At 41.6% G+C, this 21,025-nt stretch overlaps 1 protein-coding gene across 3 annotated transcripts in view; it reads left to right on the top strand.

Moving 5' to 3' along the window:
* Positions 1–1,784: 1,784 nt before the first annotated feature.
* The window catches only part of LOC140465812 (abl interactor 1-like), a 49,754-nt gene continuing 30,513 nt past the window's right edge, over positions 1,785–21,025 (top strand). For all 3 annotated transcript variants that reach the window (XM_072561611.1, XM_072561612.1, XM_072561613.1), the window contains exons 1-2: positions 1,785–1,928; positions 4,737–4,904. In XM_072561611.1, coding sequence (XP_072417712.1) covers positions 1,812–1,928; positions 4,737–4,904 — 285 coding nt within the window. In that variant the 5' untranslated portion in view covers positions 1,785–1,811. The remainder of the gene's footprint in view (positions 1,929–4,736; positions 4,905–21,025) is intronic.

Here is a 21,025-nt window from a genome sequence, read left to right on the forward strand (position 1 = left end):
CTCCTTTGGACCCTCTCTAAGGTCAGCACTTCCTTCTTTAGATACGGAGCCCAAAATTGCTCACAATGTTCTAAATGAGGTCTGACCAGAGCCTTATATAGTCTCAGCACTTTTTGTTCTTGCATTCCAGCCCTCTTGAAAGGAATGCTAACTTTGCACTTGCCTTCCTAACTGCCTACTGAAACTACATGTTAACCTGATGAGAAATGTAAACTAGGACTTCTAAGTCTCTTTGTACTTTAGATTTCTGAAATCTTTCCTAGTTTAGAAAGTAGTCTATACCTCTATTCTTCCTACCAAACTCCAAACTTCCCCACTTGCATTCCACTTGCCACTTCTTTGTCCACTCTCCTAGCCTTTCTAAGTCCTTCTACTGCCTCCTCACTTCCTCAACACTATCTGTACCTTCACCTATCATTGTGTCATCTGCAAACTTAGCAACAATGCCCTCAGTTCCTTTGTCAAGATTGTTGATGTATAATATGAATTGTCGTGGTATCAACATGGAATCCTGTGGAACTCCATTATGATTCTGAAAAGGACCCCTTTATCCTTACTCTCTGCTTTCTGCCTGTCAACCAATCCTCTCTCCATGTTGCCTAGCCCAGCTCTCAATACAACCCATCTCCACACTTCCCTGATCTAAACATTGGAAACACAGGCAGCCATTTTTTAAGGGCTGGTTCATGGAGCTGGGATTTCGCCCAACTCTGTGCCCCTAACTCTGGAGCAAACATCGGAGTCCAGGTTGCAACACAAAATATGAGTTTTAATATCTCAACCCTTTGCACTTTGCTCATTATAATTTAAATGTATTAAGAATGCAATAGGAGAAAGGCAATTCCTGTTTTACTGAACTCCTAAAGCTAAAAAGGGAAAACAAGATAATTCAGGTTGTGACAAACTCAGCTTTTCTAAATATGTGAATGTTGTGCAAAAGGGATTCGTCCCCAATAGAGTGGGTGACATATGTTTTGGCACCTTATTCGTCCACGTGATGCAGAAAACCAATCTAAGTTTTGGGACCAAATGATGTAGAACCAAAGATGGGGCCATTTTGAGTAATTTCTATTTGTTGCTCACTACTTCAGTTATAAAGAACTCAAAATCTTGCTCACTGTAACGTTCTTATCCTCATCCCCATAGCTCAGTGCTACTCAAACAGCTTCTTCAAAGATTTAAAGTTTATGTGCCATTTCCTGAATACTATTTAAAGCACATATATAATTAGCAAATACTTTGATGTAACTTATATTGAAAAATATGATATTCTATTTTCCAATTGCAAGAATATGAACACAATACATTCAAGGTGATATGAAAGTCAGGGCATTTGTTAAATGTGATTTTCTTTACTGACCTAAATTGGTGGGACCCACCTATAACATTGATGAAACCGATTTATTTATCTTGCACCATCGCTGTTAAAAAGGGTAAGTAATCTCCTCCACAAAATGTTCAGAAATAACATATTTGATTTTTGACTTTGAAAATAAATTGATCCGACAAAAAAAATTATGTTATGTACTAAAATATTCTATTTCTATGTTAAATGTAGACTCATTCCATTTTTGCATTTTTCAATTTACTGTGCTGTTCAATCAGAAATTTTGCCGAAGAGAACTTCTGGTGTTACCTTTTTAAGTCAACAATGCTTTTGTATGAAGAACTGCACTTTTTTTTCTTTGTGCAAAAATGCCCAGAATGCTTCTGATTGAAAGATCACAATAAATAAGCCCAGGCTGGGAAACCTCAAGTTAAAAACCATAGTGCTCTCAGAAAGAAGGAAATGAAAACAGTCTTTCTGCAAAATGGCAGAAATGCAGAGCTTATTTCAACAAGACATTCCTGCAGACAGAAAACTTCTTTTGGAAAGCTTCACAAATCTCCAGAAAGTGGCTGAATACTGTGAGAATAACTACATCCAGGTACGTGAATTAAATTAATTAATTTATTTGTAGCTACAACAAACCTAAGCACAACTTCAATGCACACCCTCTTCACTTGGACTGTGGATCTGGTAATTCACCTTCAATAATTCATGCTTCTTGATCAGTTTTCCTACACCTTGCTAGTTTTATGTTTTTCTGAAGAATATTGCTTTTTAATATATTTGACATAACATTCTATTTTGATAGGAGCTCAACACTTCACTGAGTATGGACTCAGATTCTCTTAACTGAAAACTGAAGATATTCTAAACAAAAGTTGGAAGATAGGCTCTGAATTAAATGCTAACTTTTTGATGTATTTATTAAATATAAATTATTTATTCACTTACAGAATCAGAAGTGTATTTGACAGTTTGTGTTTTGAGAATTTTAAAAAGCGCTTGTAAGCAAAGACTTTACAGCACTAATATACCTTCCTCATCTCTGTAGAGCTTTGCATTAAAAGACTGGCAGAGTATGTTTCTGGTTTCCATGCAGATGTGTGCTTTGCATTTCAATCCCTGTAGCTAGTGGATACACATGAAAATTGGCTCAATGTTTTTTTTTAATTATGACAATTAGGAAACAATGTCTGAACTTTCAAATGTTTACCCACTTGATTAGCACAAAGTAAATGTTCATATATTTTTAAAAAAGACTCAATAATTATTGCCATCAATCTTGAAGTAATGGTCTTGAATGCTATGTTTAGATTGCATCATCTACGAATGATTTCAGAAACACTTCACAATTTGGTATAGTTGCTAAAACAAATCAGTGGAGCATGAATTATTAGCCAAACACAGAAGTACTTCAGTTTCCTCACTATTAAAAATTATTTCAGGAAACTGAAATTACCAGAAAACCTTGCACTAATTTGAAAAACAATGCCAAGTTGAATGAGAAATAATAGTTTTTGAATATTATCTTGTAATGTTCTGACTTCTTTTGTAAGAGGTAAAGCTGAAAAGATTAATTTTTTTTATGGTTTAAAACATGTGACCAGATATGGACCTTTATGACTGCTCATAAACCCAAGTGACAGCAGAAGTCTGAGGTTTCCATTCTGATCTCTATCAGCATTTGGAAGTTTCACTTTAAGATGCAAGTTATGAAAATGCAAATGTTAACATTTCTGCCTAACGTCAATAGCAATAAAAAAGTTGACTTTTTTTGATTTTCCAATTCACAGAGGGCTCTGTTTGTGGACAAAATGCAATAAACACCATTTTATCCATCTGGGCTTTTTTTTACTGTTGATTTCTGATATGGAAAAGTTGTTAATTTAATAAATAGATTTTCATCTTTTGGAAAAGTTCACACTCAGTGATTTATTACCTCATTGTTCCATGAAAGGTTATGAAAATAATATGCTGTTTGCAATCTAATTCAATTATCCAGACCAGTTTCAATGGGGCTGTTTAAATGGAAGCCACAGCTAAGGGTGACCAAGTGCATGTCAAGGCTGACTGAGGGAGAGATGAGTGTGATTTGAGGAAGTTCAAGACTGACCGAGAGAGGGTTGAGGGTGTTGCAGGAAAGGTCGTAGTTTGCTGAGAGAAGGTCCAAGATCTTTAAGGAAAGGTTGAGGAGACCCAAGTATGACGGCGGGTGGGTTGCAGCTGACTGAGTGAAGGTCAGAGGGGGCCAAGGATGGTTGAGGGTGACTGAGGGAAGGTGAAGGAAGGTGAATGAGGAAAGAATCAAATGTGATCGAGGGTAATAGAAGGAAAGTCAAGGGTAATTGAGAGAGTTTCAAAGAACATTGAGAGAAAGATCAGTCTATGATTGAAGAACACATTAGCAATCTTTCCGACAGGAAATCTGTTATCCTTGTCCAATCTGCCCTATTTGTGAATGCAGACCCACTGCATGGTGGCTGACTCTTAACAATGTGTGTAGTTCTGGTTGCCCTACTGTAGGAAGGATATTATTAAACTGGAGAGGGTTCAGAAAAATTTACCAGGATGGTGCCAGGTATGGAGGGATTGAGATAAGAATAGATAGGAAAGGCTGGGATTTTTTTTACTGGAGTGTAGGAGGTTTAAGAGTGACTTCATTGAACTTCATAAAATTAAGAGGGGCAGCGATCAGGTGAATGCCAAGGGTCTTTTCCCTAGGATGGGGGAGTTGAAAACTATGGGGCAGGTTTTTTAAGGTGAGAGGAGAAAGATATAAAAAGGACAGGAGGGACTTTTTTTTACATAGAATAGTTGGTGTGTGAAATGAACTGCCAGAGGAAGTGGTGGATGCAGATACAGTTACAACATTTAAAAGGTATTTGGATAAGTTATGAATAGCTAAGGTTTGGATGGATATGGGCCAAGCACAGGCAGGTGGGATTATTTTAGTTTAGGAACTTGGTTGACATAACTGGTTGGATCGAAGAGTCTGTTTCCATGCTCTATGACTCAGTGACTCTAAGTCACTAAAAGCAAGAAAAAATGGGCAATAAATGCTGGCCATGCCAGTGCTGCACCTCTTCCAAGAAATCATTTTTAAGAATGTTATCGGGAGCAATGAGAGGGACTTGTACCACTTCTCAACTTCTGGAAAAATAAAATATTATTTGTTTCACATATATAACTAAGAGCTAAAAGTGAAACTTTATTTTCAATATGTCCACACAAAACAAGTACAGAATAATGCAACAATTTGCTCTTAGTTTTGATTATTCTAACAAAAAAAAAATGGTTATTGTTTTCCATGACTCCCATAGCTATGGAGTTTTACAAAAATGGTGGACTAATACATACCATAAACATTTCTCAGTATCTGACCCTAAAGTATTTATAATTTTTACAGGCTCAAGACAAAACAAAAGCTTTGGAGGAGACCAAGGCCTATGCTGCACAATCTCTCGCAAGTGTTGCTAGTCAAATCAACAGCTTGGCTGAGAAAGTACTCAAATTGTTGGATCTACAGGCCTCAGAACTCTCCAAAATGGAGTCTTCTGTCAACTTCATATCTCAGGTGATAATAAACCTTCATTTAATTGCTATTCCTTCTCATTGATTCTTTTTCTTTATTTTTGCAATATTTCAAGTTTCAAAGATTCCTGGAAACTGGAAAGTTATTGATTTTTGGTTTCACAGAGGAACCATGTCAGATGCCTAAACAGAATTGGAAAAATGCCCTGTGCCAAATAGAGTCAAGCAATAATTTAGCATTCCCAGCAGGTGTTTGGGTGACAGATCTCCCTTTGTATTCTGGGTGTCAAGGGGCATCTGAGATGTCTAAGATGAGGTCTGAAGTTGAAATGCCCATTTTGGCTCTCATTTAGTTGAAGGTACCATCTCAGAGTGGAAAAAGTGTTCAAGTCTAAGAACGGCCTAATCAGAAATTATTATGCAGCTGCTTGCCACTTAAATTGCCTGTTAGTGCTCATAAAGCACATGTCACATTTTGGTTGCTGGTGCTTAGCGTAATGTTGTCTCAGCAGCACCAATACAAGGGTAAACGCTGAGCTATTTGGCACAGAGCTAGTGTCCCCTGCCTCTGAGGTATGGTACAGTATGGTACATGTCCGATCCATGCCAGATGTGTATCTTAACAGATTGCTTCAAAGGACTTGCAGGAGTGTCATATAGTCATAGACATGTTCAGCATAGAAACAGACCCTTAAGTCCAACTTGTCCATGCTGACCAGTTATCCCAACCCAATCTAATCCCACCTGCCAGCACCTGGCCCATATCCCTCCAAACCCTTCCTATTCATATTCCCATCCAGATGCCTTTTAAATGTTGCAATCATACTCTTCTCCATCACTTCCTCTGGCAGCTCATTCCATACATGCACCATCCTCTGTGTGAAAAAGTTGCCCCTTAGGTCTCTTTTATATCTTTCCCCTTTCACCCTAAACCTGTGCCCTCTAGTTCTGGACTCCCCGACCCCATGGAAAAGACTTGGTCTATTTATCCTATCCATGCCCCTCATAATTTTGTAAACTGCTATAAGGTCACCCCTCAGCCTCTGATGCTCCAGGGAAAACAGCCCCAGCCTGTTCAGCCTCTCCCTGTAGCTCAGATCCTCCAATCCTGGCAACATCCTTGTAAATCTTATCTGAACCCATTTAAGTTTCACAACATCCTTCTGATAGGAAGGAGACCAGAATTGCATGCAATATTCCAAAAGTGGCCTAACCAATGTCCTGTAGAGCCACAACATGACCTCCCAACTCCTGTACTCAATAATCTGACCAATAAAGGAAAGCATACCAAACGCCTTCTTTATTATCCTATCTACCTGCGACTCCACTTTCAAGGAACTATGAACCTGCACTCCAAGGTCTCTTTGTTCAGCAACACTCCCTAGGACCTTACCATTAAGTGTATAAGTCCTGCTAAGATTTGTTTTCCCACAATGCAGCACCTTGCATTTATCTAAATTAAACTCCATCTGCCACTTTTTAGCCCATTGGCCCATCTGATCATGATCCCATTGTAAAATGAGGTAACCTTCGGGCCTCCAAGCCCTCCGTTTTTTCCTCTCCAGACGTCCCCAACAGTACCCTTCCACTGACACACTCATTCGTTTGGCCGAACTGGTCCTCACCCTTAACAATTTCTCCTTTGAATCCTCCCACTTCCTCCAGACCAAAGGCGTAGCCATGGGCACACGTATGGGCCCCAGCTATGCCTGTCTCTTTGTTGGATATGTAGAACAGTTGAACTTCCGTAATTACACCGGCACCACTCCCCACCTCTTCCTCCGGTACATTGATGACTGCATTGGCGCCACCTCGTGCTCCCGCGAGGAGATTGAGCAATTCATCAACTTCACCAACACATTCCACCCTGACCTTAAATTTACCTGAACTATCTCTGACACCTCGCTCCCCTTCCTGGACCTCTCCATCTCCATTAGTGACGACCGACTTGACACTGACATTTTTTACAAACCCACTGACTCCCATAGCTACCTGGATTACACCTCTTCCCACCCTATCTCTTGCAAAAATGCCATCCCGTATTCCCAATTTCTCCGCCTCCGCCGTATCTGCTCCCAGGAGGACCAGTTCCACCATAGGACACACCAGATGGCCTCCTTCTTTAGAGACCGCAATTTCCCTTCCCACGTGGTTAAAGATGCCCTCCAACGCATCTCGTCCACATCCCGCACCTCCGCCCTCAGACCCCACCCCTCCAACCGTAACAAGGACAGAACGCCCCTGGTGCTCACCTTCCACCCTACAAACCTTCGCATCAACCAAATCATCCACCGATATTTCCGCCACCTCCAAAAAGACCCCATCACCAGTGATATATTTCCCTCCCCACCCCTTTCCGCCTTCCGCAAAGACCGTTCCCTCCGTGACTACCTGGTCAGGTCCACACCCCCCTACGACCCACCCTCCCATTCTGGCACTTTCCCCTGCCACCGCAGGAACTGTAAAACCTGTGCCCACACCTCCTCCCTCACCTCTATCCATGGCCCTAAAGGAGCCTTCCACATCCATCAAAGTTTCACCTGCACATCCACCAATATCATTTATTGTATCCGTTGCTCCCGATGCGGTCTCCTCTACATTGGGGAGACTGGGCGCCTCCTAGCAGAGCGCTTTAGGGAACATCTCCGAGACACCCGTACCAATCAACCAAACCGCCCCGTGGCCCAACATTTCAACTCCCCCTCCCACTCTGCCGAGGACATGGAGATCCTGGGCCTCCTTCACCGCCGCTCCCTCACCACCAGACGCCTGGAGGAAGAACGCCTCATCTTCCGCCTCGGAACACTTCAACCCCAGGGCATCAATGTGGACTTCAACAGCTTCTTCTTTTCCCCTTCCCCCACCTCATCCTAGTTTCAAACTTCCAGCTCAGTTACTGACTGTCTCCTTAACTTGTCCGACCTGCCTATCTTCTTTTCCACCTATCCACTCCACCCTCTCCTCCTTGACCTATCACCTTCATCTCCTCCCCCACTCACCCATTGTACTTTATGCTACTCTCTCCCCACCCCCACCCTCCTCTAGCTTATCTCTCCACACTTCAGGCTCACTGCCTTTGTTCCTGATGAAGGGCTTTTGCCCGAAACGTTGATTTCGCTGCTCGTTGGATGCTGCCTGAACTGCTGTGCTCTTCCAGCACCACTAATCCAGTAACCTTCATCGCTGTCCACTAAACCTCCAATTTTGGTGTCATCTGCAAACTTACTACCTTTACCTCTTATGCTCACATCCAAATCATTTATATAAATGATTAAAACTAGTGGACCCAGCACTGATCCTTGTGGTGCACCACGAGTTACAGGCCTCCAGTCTGAAAAGCAACCCTCCAACACCACCCTGTCTTCTACCTTTGAGCCAGTTCTGTATCCAAATGGATAGCTCTCCCTGTATTCCATGAGATCTAACCTTGCTAACCAGTCTCCCAAAGGGAACCTTGTCGAACGCTTTACTGAAGTCCAAATAGAACATGTCCACTGCTCTGCCCATATCAATCCTCTTTTTTTACTTCTTTAAAAATCTCAATCAAGTTTGTGATACATGATTTCTCATGCACAAAGCCACGTTGACTATCCCTAATCAGTCCTTGCCTTTCCAAATAGATTTATATCCTGTCCCTCAGGATTCCCTCCAACAACTTGCCCACCACTGACGTTAGGCTCACCAGTCTATAGTTCTCTGGCTTCTCCTTACCACCTTTCTTAAATAGCGGCACCACATTAGCCAACCTCCAGTCTTCTGGCACCTCACCTGAGACTATCAATGGTACAAATATCTCAGCATGGGGCCCAGCAATACAGAGGATTTTGTGAGCCATCGTCTTTCACTGTTCACTTACTGCTGATAGTTTGAAGAACATTTTTGGATACTTTATTATGATCCCATGAACACTTGTCAGCATTTATTACGGCAATTATGAAAATATATTTTGATGAAACCTCTCATTTTGTATTCAGGACAATTTGCAAGAAATACCAAAGTTCACATTTTGCTGCACTAGTCGTCATTTCCTTGTGCCTTGGGTAGTGAATTACATGCATGGATGTAATAATCATGAGGATCAATATATATACACTGCAGTTAGCTCCTTTCTGTACAAACTGAGCAAGCTTTTTAAATAAAAAATTTCTTTGGAGCAAAGTCATTCTGAGGGGCAGGATCAAGGGAAGGGAAGCTAGATCAATCTTAAAAAATGGCATTTTATTGATTATAGTCACGGCTGTTTGAATGAATATTTCTGTCCCTTTGGGTTTACTAATCGGTCTTTCCAAGTTGTCCCTGAAGCTTCATGACAGTGCCACACATTCGTGTTGTGTGTAAAAATCAGACACATTGTTCAAAATCTCTCAATGTATGAAGGCCAGATCAAGCAGGCATGTTTAAAGGATTCATTGACTTTAGTGGATGCTGGTTTGTGGGCAGATAGCTGAGAGTTGAGGAGTTTGGACTTCTGAATATTTCGGAATGTCCTTATGGCTTCATGTGTCCATGTACAAGACACAGAAACGTGATGTCCCTTTCTACTTATCTTTATCTTTGCCTGGTTTTACATAGCAGGAACTGGTCAAATTGTTGAGTGAATTGCTACAACCAGTTTTGCGTATGATTTATGGTAAGCTTCCCTGGAAAAATGCGCTGGAGTGTTCTTGCTAGCTCCCCAGTCAACTTGGTCCTATCACCTCCATTTAATACCATTCTGACTGTTACACCAGAAATCAGGTTGAAGATGCCAAAATTCTGAATTCTGTTTTGACATCTTCAGTCAAGTTCAAATTATGCAACTCAGTAATTAGATTAAATTGTGTACAAAATCCGACTTTCAAATATACATGTCACTCACTTTATGCCTGTTCACATCCTTTCATCAAAATAACCTTGTATGGTCCATCCATCCTGTCTTATGACCTGCCTCAAACCTGAGAGTTCTGAGCAACTTGCACACAGGATGTGCTCTGTGCAGATTTTCAGGGTCATATTTGGTTTTTAACCTCCTGTTTTTAGACAGCCCATTGGGATAGAGGAAGATAAAACAAAGAATTGTGGATGCTGAAGATCTATGACCAAAACAGAAATTGCTGGAGAAACTCAGCAGGTCTGGCAGCGGAAGCCGAGCTAATGGTTTGAGCCCAGTCACCCTTCTTCAGAACTGACAGCAACTATGAAGAGGTGGCATATATGCTCATGAGGGGGTGGGGGGTAGGAGTGAGAGGGTAAGTGGAGATGGAGCCCAAGGAGAGAGAGCCAGGCAGACAAAGGGATGGACACAAAGGGATGAGGAAGAAAATCTGATAATGGGGGCCATAAATAGGCAAAAACGGTTCGGCTGTGCTGAAAGCAGCCCATGTCATGGCAGGACCTGGCATATGGGGATGGTTCAAGCACATGGAAGAAGCTCTCAAATTATTGAACTCAATGATGAATCCTGAAGGCTGCAGGGTCCCCAAGTGGAAAATGAGACATCGTTCTTTTAACTCGCGCTGATTCTTGCTGGAACACTACAGCAGGCTGAGATAGAAATGTTGGCCTAGGAACACAATGGTGTGTTGAAGTGGCAGGTATCTAGAAGGTCAGGGTCAATTTTACAGACAGAATGTAAGCATTCCCCAACGCGCTCACCCAGATTGCATTTTGTCAAGGGTGGAGGAAGATTAGCTTTCATTCCAGTTCTACTAGTTCTAAGATGGCTGACAAGTCCCAGTGCACAACCTGTAGACTCTGTCACATGTGGGGCAGGATGGGCTTAAAGGGTTGGGTCGATGGATTCATTGAACACTTGTGAGCTCTTTGTGAGATCTTAACTCTGTCTGTGCAAGTATTTAGTAAAGATTTGAAGAAATGCTCACATCAGCAAGTCTATATTTTATTTGAACGAAAGGCAAACTAAACACTCTGCTTCATCTCTAGATGGCTAGAATTTTAAAAATACAGAAATTATACAAAACCTTTTTGAACAGTGATTAGATCACATTTAGAATATCACATGCAGTTTTTGTTCTATGTTATAAAAAGAACATGGAGGTACTGGAGGGGTACGGAAAAGATTTACAAGGATGATACCAGAATTGTCTAAGGATACACATTAGCATAAGCTTGACCAACTTGGTCTCTTCAGTCTTGTAGAGTGACAGTTGAAGGGACCCTACCTATGACACGTACTTAAAATACTGAAAAATCTTGATAAATTCGCTAAAGAGAGATTATTTTCTCTTTACTGATGAGCATAGCTCGAAGCCATCTGTGTAAGATAGTCACCAAGAAATCCAATAGAGAATTCAGAGAAAGCCTTTTCATTAAGAGTGAGAGGAATGTGGAGCCCACAATCACAGGTAGTGGATGTAGCACAAAGTATAGATACATTTATGAGGAAACTAAATAAGCATTTGAAAGAAAAGGCAATAGATGATAGATCGAGATGAGAAAAGATGGAAGGAGATATGAATGGATAACAAACCAACAAAAATTGGTTGGGCCAACTGGTCTGTTTCTGTGCTATATATTCCACGTAAAACTATATACCTCTGGCTAATTGGATTCTAGTGAAAAATAAATCATTCAAGGGCATTATACATTCTATTTTCTGCAACATTTATTCTTAGTCTGTGCATACAGATTTGTATAGTGCACACACAGAAACTGTGAACTAATGAAGGGAAATGTCAAAGTCTTTCTTGCTCAGTGGGAACTTTAGGCTCCAATTCCACTCAAGAAATCTAAATCACTCTGATCATTGTTGCAGTATATTACAGGCTTACTTGTCAGCCAGGATGATATGACATGTGTTGGAACTGAGGGCCACTTGTAGCGAGCACAATGTCTTATTTTAAACATTAATGACCTTTTACCCAGCTAGGTTGGTCAATGAAAGGAAATGGGGCATTTTCAAGCACTGAAGAATAGAGCAACAGGAATTTCATGGTACTGGAGAAATGTTAGTAAAGTGATCGTCCCACAGGATTGCAAAAACCTCGCAGTAGGGGATAAAGTAGGAAGATGGTTGTGGTTTTTGGAGGTCAGTCATCTCAGCTCCAGGATTGGAGGTGTAGTGGACTGCGAAGAGGGTTACCTCAGATTACAACAGGATCTGGACCAGATGGGCCAATGGCTGAGAAGTGGCAGATGGAGTTTAATTCAGATAAATGCGAGGTGCTGCATTTTGGGAAAGCAAATCTTAGCAGGACTTATACACTTAATGGTAAGGTCCTAGGGAATGTTGCTGAACAAAGAGACCTTGGAGTGCAGGTTCATATCTCCTTGAAAGTGGAGTCGCAGGTAGATAGGATAGTGAAGAAGGTGTTTGGTATGCTTTCCTTTATTGGTCAGAGTATTGAGTACAGGAGTTGGGAGGTCAAGTTACGGTTGTACAGGACATTGGTTAGGCCATTGTTGGAATATTGCATGCAATTGTGGTCTCCTTCCTATTGGAAACATGTTGTGAAACTTGAAAGGGTTCAGAAAAGATTTACGAGGATGTTGCCAGGGTTGGAGGATTTGTGCTACAGGGAGAGGCTGAACAGGCTGGGGCTGTTTTCCCTGGTGCATCGGAGGCTGAGTGGTGACCTTATAGAGGTTTACAAAATTATGAGGGGCATGGATAGGATAAATAGACAAAGTCTTTTCCCTGGGGTCGGAGTCCAGAACTAGAGGGCATAGGTTTAGGGTGAGAGGGGAAAGATATAAAAGGACCTAAGGGGCATCTTTTTCATGCAGAGGGTGGTACGTGTATGGAATGAGCTGCCAGAGGATGTGGTAAAGGCTGGTACAATTGCAATATTTGAGAGGCATTTGGATGGGTATATGAATAAGAAGGGTTTGGACGGATATAGGCCAGGTACTGGCAGATGGGAATAAAGAATGGGTTGGGATATCTGGTTGGCCTGGACAGGTTCGACCAAAGAATCTGTTTCCATGCTGTACATCTCTATGATTCTATCTCTGCAGCAGTTCCTGAGGTTAATGTCCTAGGTCCAACCATTTTCAGCTGCTTCATCAATGACCTTCCCTCTATTGTAAGGTCAGAAGTGGGGACGGTTGCCAATGACTGCACAATGTTCATCATCATTCGTGACTCCTCAGACACTGAAGAGGTCCATGTCCAAATGCAACAAGATCTGGACAATATCCAGGCCCGGGCTGACCAGTGGCAAGTAACATTTGCGCCACACAAATGCCAGGCTATGACTATTAACAACAATAGACAATTTAACCACTGCCCTTGACATTCAGTGGTGTTGCCATCACTGAATCCCCCACTATCAAAATATTTGAGTTATAATTGATCAGAAACTCAACTGGACTCTCCACATAAATACTGTGACAAGTAACTCATCTCCCGACTCCCCAAAGCCTGTCCACCATCTACAAGGCACAAGTCAGGCGTGTGATAAAATTCTCCCCACTTGCCTTGATGAGTGCAGCCCCAAAAACAATCAAGAAACCTGACACCATCGAAGGACAAAGCAGCTGGCTGCACTTGCACCACATCCACAAGTATCCACTCTCCACCATCGACACTCAGTAGCAGCAATGTGTGCGACCTACAAGATGCACTGGAGAAGTTCTCAAAGTACCTTCCAAACCCACAACCATCTAGAAGGGACAAGGGCAGCAGATACATGGGAACACCATCATATTCAAGTTCCCCTCCAAGTCATTCACCACAGTGACTTGGAAATATATCGCAGTTCCTTCACTATTGCTGGGTCAAAATCCTGGAATTCCCTCCCTAATGACATTGTGGGTCTACCTACAGCAGGTGAACTGCAGCAGTTCAAGAAGGCAGTTCACTATCACCTTCTCAAGGGCAACTAGGGTTGGGCAATAAACGCTAGCCAACCAGTGACACCCACATCCCACAAAAATGAATAAATTTTTAAAAAAAGGTTAGTGTTATCTCTGCTGTGGCTATTTTAGAGTGATTTTGAAGCCCAGCTGACAATGTATTGCATTAACTTATATTCTGTGAATTCTCCATGAACAGATTACAATCAATATAAGCTTTGCTTGATGTCTTGTGATGAAACCCTCAAAGAGGTTTAAACCTGCACTTTGTTTCTTCAAAGCTGAATAGAGATACAAAGATTTAAAAAGAAAAGACTGGAAAACTCAAATCTGAAGCAGAATGACAAAACATGGGCAGATCAGTGTCTAAAAAGAACAAGTTATCATGTAATGACCCTTCATTAATTCAATGGAAAGATGAGTGAGCTCTTTGAAAGGGCCAATTAAAATTGGGGATTGGAAGATGAGATGGCAGAAAGATCACATAATATGTTACAATTGATATTTGTTAATTAGTACCCAGCAATATATATGGATCATCTCAGGCTGTAAAAAGATTTAGGTGAGTGAAACTTCATTTACAGAGTCAGTATGAACTTACATTACTGTGTGCCAAAACAGAGATTAATTTCAGTTTCTGCAAGGTAGGCATTTTGCAAGGTAGGCATTTTTGGAATTTAGACGCTGTTACACTCTTCAGCCACCCACCAAAAAAAAAGTTCTATTTTGGCATTGACATGCAAACTGTAAACACTTTTGGGTTTTTTCCTTTACAGTTTCCAGTTTCAAATGAAATTTAATTCCTGCTTGCTCAAAAGCCAAATGCACATTGGCCTGATGAGTAAATATTTCTCTTGCTATTTTGTTAAACTTTAGATAAAATTTCTGAAGGTCATGGCAGTCTCACTTGTGCTTCACAAAAGGGATTTAAGGAATTCACATAAAATAAAACAATGAAAAACATGCAGAGGCGAAACGTAGATGGCTAGAAATGTCTTACTCCCTCTCAATGTTAATTATCTGTTATTTCTTTGTTTATTTTTGGTTTGGAGTTTTAAAGCATGTACCTTCCATTTTAGTCATACAGGTACTATTTTCAATTATTTTCAGAAGCTGAACTGAAGTTTTAAAAACTTAGCATTGAAAAAGTTATGCTCCAATGGGCTATTTGCAATTTAGTTTTGTAATGTGCGCATCCAAATGTATGGATGGGCTGAGAGGGAAGGGGAGGGTCAGTTAACTCTGTAGGCTGGTGACTTGGGCGTGGTGCAGAATAAAAGCCGAAAACATTTAAACCTGAGGTAAGGAGAAATAATTTCAGTGGATGGTGAATCTTTGGAACTCTATGGTGCTGTGGAACCTCGAGTATTCTCAATTGAGTACATTCAAAAGTGAAATCTATATGGGTGGCACAGTGGCTCAGCAGTTAGCACTGCTGCCTCACAGCACCAGGAACCCGGATTCGATTCCAGCCTTGGGTGACTGTCTGTATGGAATTTGCACATTCTCCCTGTGTCTGTGTGGGTTTCCTTCCACAGTCCAATGATGTGCAGGTCAGGTTAATTGGCCATGATAAACTGCCCATAATTGCGTTAGTCAGAGGGAAATGGGTTTGGGTTGGTTACTCTTTGGAGGGTTGGTGTGGGCTTGTTTGGCCTGTTTCCACACTGTAGGGAACCTAATTTGATACATTTCTGGAAACGACCTACATTAAAGAATATAGAGGTAGTGTCAGGAAAATGGTGTTTTGAGGTAGATGACAATTAGATGGTGGATCATGTTTGAACGAACTACTTCTGTTTTTGTACTTTTATGTGACCCTACCCATTTTGGCAAGCTGCTTTGCTGCCGAACAAGAAATGTCTGTTCAAGCCATGAATACTGGTATGTGGGTGCTTCACCAGCAGGCAAGTGACATGGGGAATCTTACCTGACCACTTGCACAGTTTCTCCTGGTGGTGCTGAGGCTAAATTCCCCCTCCCTCAGATCATCATATTCTTTCCTTTTGAAACTGCAATCATCATCTCTTTTAAAAAAGCCCACTCGCAGTCCCCATCCTTCCAACACCTTCTCATTTCTTACGTTTGTATATCTCGAAGATTATTACCTTTTAAGTGTGTGCCCACCTCCTTCACAATTTCCTGTTCTAATTCATTCAGTTTACATTTTGCTTTGCATATGCCCCAGTTCTGGTCACCAGCCATGTGCTCTGTGGCTATTAACATGACATGCTATTTGTACTTATCCATTTAACCTCTTCATATTTCTCATGAAGTAGTCTACACCATTTATCTGTCACCCCCAGTTCTCAGTTGTCTACCTATGCAGCACTGGCCTGTGCTTACTCTGTTCCCAGCTGTGCTAATAGGACTAGCAAGTTTTGAAACAATGACTTCTCCTCTTGACCCGCACAGTTCCTTCAGGAGTACCTGAAATGCCAACCTTTTTACACTGCCACTTGGTGATATTATCAATGGAACATAACTTCCAATATGAGTCTGGCTCTGTGTTGGATGAGAGCAGGCAGCACCTTGAGGTTGTGACTGGGTCTGGATGAAATGGGAGGGAGTATTACTCTTGCTGCTGTCATTGAACACCCTAATCAACTTGGAGAAAACAAGGTATCTGAGCTGCATGGTGAATCCTGCGCTAAACTGTTGGGAATCAGCAGGAGGAATTTTCAATGTTTCCCGTCATTTCAGACTGGCATTTCAACAAACTCTTGAACAAGCTTAAAGGTCTTATAATTGCAGGTGAATGCTTTCCTCCATTCTTTCCTAACCCCTGGTCACCAGTTGAAAGTTTGAAATTATCCTGGATGCATCAAAATCCCAACATGATCTCCAGGACTGTGACTTTCAAAGGTCAACACACTAGTTTCCAATGTTATGGCCCTTTGGAAATTCCAATATCAATGTTGGTTCTGAATTATGCTGGGAACTACCAGTTTTACCTCTCCACTACCTTCCTGGACTTCGTGGCCACCCCTGCACTTTTAAAGTTAAAAATCACACAGCACCAGGTTATAGTCCAACAGGTTCATTTGGAAGCACTGGCTTTTGGAGCGCTGCTCCTTCGTCAGGTGATTGTGGAGTATAAGATTGAAAGACACAGAATTTATAGCAAAGGTTTACTATAAATGTTGCTTTTGCTATAAATTCTGTGTTTATACTTATACTTATCTTATACTTCACAACTACCTGATGAAGGAGCGGCGCTCCGAAAGCTAGTGCTTTCAATTAAACCTGTTGGATTATAACCTGGTGTTGTGTGATTTTTAACTTTGTACACTCTAGTCCAACACCGGCATCTCCATGCATGTACTTTTACACTCTTTAGCCAACATCAAGTCATAGAATTTCCTTCAGAATATCAAATATTCTGAATCATTGCAAAACCTCTGTTAACTTAAAATGACTGACTTACTTTGGGGTGATGGTGGCATAGTAGTAATGGGCCAGTAATAAAGGCTTATGCTCAGGCCCACTTACCCCTGACATGTACGATAACATGTCTGAACAGTTTGATTGAAAATATCTACAACTAACTCACTGAGGGCTGCTGTGGCACAGTGGTAGCATTCCTGCTTGGATCAGGCACTCCAGGTTTATAGGTCCACCTGTGCCAGAGATATTCCTGCACAGCTTGATTCAAAATACTTCCAGCTGACCTGCCTGCTTCCCTAGCTGCTGACTTATACTGGATTGGTATGTGTAATCTTGGAATGCAAATTTATAGCCTCTTTCTTTGCAAGTATGAAGTCATTTATAACCACATTTCCCCTCATCTCCAAGTGTTGCATTCTATGCAGATAGCCAGAAGTTGGGTGTCATGCCCAACACCCATTGAGGCCTTTCAGTGAGCAGTTAATGACCATTTAGGACCCTCCTCTCACCTCTATTAGTGTTAATCCAGTCATGGGCAGGCCTGTCCTTGTATGGCACAGCAGCTCAGTGCTTAGCACTGCTGCCTGACAGAGCCAGGGACCTGTGATCGATACCAGCTTCAGGTGACTGTGTGGAGTTTGCATGTTCTCTCCGTGTCTGCGTGGATTTCCTCCCACAGTCCAAAGATGTGCGGAATCAGTGGATTAGCCATGGGAAGTTGTGCAGATGAGGTGGGTTAGCCATGGTAAATGCAGGGTTACAGGGAAAGGGTGGGGGGTGTGGTTTTGGGCGGTGATGCCTTTCAGAGGGTCGATGTAGACTCAATGGGCTGAGTGTCCTGCTCTCATGCTGTAGGGATTCTATGAAATTGAGTGCTGTCCCAGATGGGTACTGCCTCCTTGGTCAAGAGTAACCAATGCTTGATTGAAGTGTGCAATATTCGTAAGGAGGACGGGGAGCTACTGAGACCCACCTCCCGATCTTGCTGTCGATCCCTCTGCACCTTTCTCCAACAATGTCTGACACTTGGAAACCTTTCTGCTCTTACTTGCATGTGGTGTGGATTGCTTCTCAATTCCAAGCCTCCAGTGGCTGTCATTCTGGCAGCAGCCTTGGCTTCCCCAGATCCAGTCAAAGTAGCTATTGGCATCTGGTTGGCAGCTCCTGGTAAGCAGGATTTCCACCGAAGCAACAACCCCACTGGGGTACTTGATCTTATCAAAAGGTGTTTGGTGGCCACTTAAGACTCTGTGTGGCACTGAAACTGAGGAATATCAGATCAGGACTCAATATATTTTATTTCTTCTAATTTTCACTTGTTTCAAACACTCCCATTCATTTCCTTTGCTGTGTGTTATTGTCATCTTTGTGCAGTTCTTCAGCATATCTTAATGCAGCATTTTTGCTGGCAAATATCCTTTAATGCTATCCATGACACAGCAACAATATCAATAATGGACAACCTGAGAAATTATTGCCATTTTGGCTGTATTTTGCATTTCAGTAATTCCAATGCATGAAAGCCCGATGAGCTTGCGTTCTGATTTAGCTAGCCATCTATCAATGAAAGTGTACTTTAAACCAACAAGGACAGTGCCAGGGAGGAAATAATAATTGATGGAACTCATCTGCAATGACATGCATGTCTGTGGGTACTGTGGTTTGCTTTCAAAGAAAAGAAGCAATTTATTGCAAGATTCCTATCTTCAAGTAGTTAATAGAATATCCTGCTGTAATTAAGCAAGAGATCCAGAATTCATTCATGCACAGCACAAAGAGGATTGATGTTAATAAAGTTCATGGGACAAGAATCACTGCCAGAGTGTAACAGCTTGTGTGCACACCACCCTCATGGTTTATTCCAAGTACACATTGCTTAGTGAGGACAAAGGTTTTAATCTTTTTCCCAGCTCAATTCCTTCAATGAAAAGCTGCTATTGTGACACTGGCTCTGGCTGCTGTGAAAACAGTGAAAATCCACTTAAGTGCCAGATTGATCAATGCAAAACACCCTGATTTCCACTGTTTATCTTTACATTGCTTGTTCTACAATGCATGAAGGGGGATAAGATACCACATTCTTTCAAGAGAAAAGCTTATAAGTAACAACCCATCTCTGGCTAAAGCCTTTAATATTAAAAAAAACCATGCCTTTTATGTGCTTCTGAAGCAATGTGTAAATAACATTAAGTTGTCTTTTATAAAGCCATAAAAGGTTGGGAGTAGACTACAATGTCCAACATCTACTGTGTGAAAAAAGGTTAAAGTTTTAGAAGAGGAAATATTAATTGAGATTTCCTCTTTTAAATACAGATAATTTCTTTTTTTCATTTCATGTTACTTGCATTTTGCAGTTTTGCTTTAAATCAGCAATGATATGGTTTCTTTGCAGGAACTGCCACAAGAAGAACTGATCTTGTCTGGTGTGCATGCCTGTTACGAGGTTGCAACTTTTTTATTTCCTGTTTCTCATGGTTGAGAAGGTCCATGCAGACCAAAGGACAGACTCACTGGTGCCTGCACAGCCAGAATACATTGTGGCTGTTCATGATAAAATTTACTCAACAGGGCAAGGCCTTCAGAAATTTGAAGCACAAAGTTATGTAGGAGTCCTTGTTCCAGATTCTCTCATGCAGGTTCAGTTGGAAGTTAGAAAGGCAAATGCAATGTTAGCATTCATTTTAAGAGGGCTGGATCATAAGAACAGGGATGTACTGCTGAGGCTGCATAAGACTGTGGTCAGACCCCATTTGGAATATTGTGAGTAGTTTTAGGCCCCATATCTAAGGAATGAGGAACTGGCTTTGGAGGGGGTGCAGAGGAGGTTCACAAGAATGATTCTAGGAATAAAGGCTTGTTGTATGAATAGTGGTTGAGGAGTCTGGGTCTAGGCTCTTTGGAACTTAGATGAGTGGGGGTTCTTATTGAAATTTACAGAATAACGAGAGGCCTGGATAGAGTAGACATGGAGAAGATCTTTCCAATAGTAGGACAGACTAGGACCTTAGGGCACAGCCTTAGAGTGAAGGGATGACTTTTTAGAACTGAGATGAGGAGGAATTTCTTCAGCCAGAGGGCTGTTAATGTGTGGAACTGATTGCCACCGAAAATTGCGGAGGCAAAGTCATAGAGATGTGCAGACAGAAACAGACCCTTCAGTTCAATTTGTCTATACCAACCAGATATCCTAAACTAATCTAGTCCTGTTTGCCAACACTTGGCCCAAATCCCTCTAAACCCTTCCTGTTCACATACCCATCCAGATGCCTTTAAAATGTTGTAATTTACCAGCCTCCACCACTTCCTCTGGTAACTCATTCCATACACATAGCACCCTCTGCGTGAAAAAGTTGCCCCTTCGATCTCTTTGAAATTTCTCCCCCTCACCCTAAACCAATGCCCTCCAGTTCTGGACTCCCCCACCCCAGGGAAAAAACCTTGTCTATTTACCCTACCTATGCCCCTCATGATTTTATAAACCTCTTTTAAGGTCATCTCTCAGCCATTGAGTATATTTAAGACAGAGATAGATAGGTTCTTGATTAGTAAGAAGATCAAAGGTTACATGGAGAAGGCAGGAAAATGGGGTTGAGAAACCTTATCAGCCATGATTGAATGTTGGAGCAGATGTGACAGACTGAATGGTCTAATTCTGCTCCTATATGCTATAGTCTTATGGACTGGCATTGCTTTGGTAAAAGTCATTTTGTCAACTGGGTATTACCATTCCAAAGAAGCAAAAGTGCAGCCTGATTTACCACATACCAAGTTGACTTGGATCTATTTTGTCATTCTTTTGCTGTCACTAGGTAAAACCACCTGGATCCCACCCTAAGATCACTTTACTAGTTCAAGAATGAAAGCTTGTCAGCCATTGCTTGGACTCTTAGGGATGGACAATAACTATTTGCTGGAATTACAGTCATCCCATCAATGAATATAAAAGTGGTGCTGCTAAATTTGGGGTTACTTACTATAGGT

Source organism: Chiloscyllium punctatum, chromosome 42 (assembly GCF_047496795.1).
Source record: "Chiloscyllium punctatum isolate Juve2018m chromosome 42, sChiPun1.3, whole genome shotgun sequence".
Lineage (NCBI taxonomy): Eukaryota > Metazoa > Chordata > Chondrichthyes > Orectolobiformes > Hemiscylliidae > Chiloscyllium > Chiloscyllium punctatum.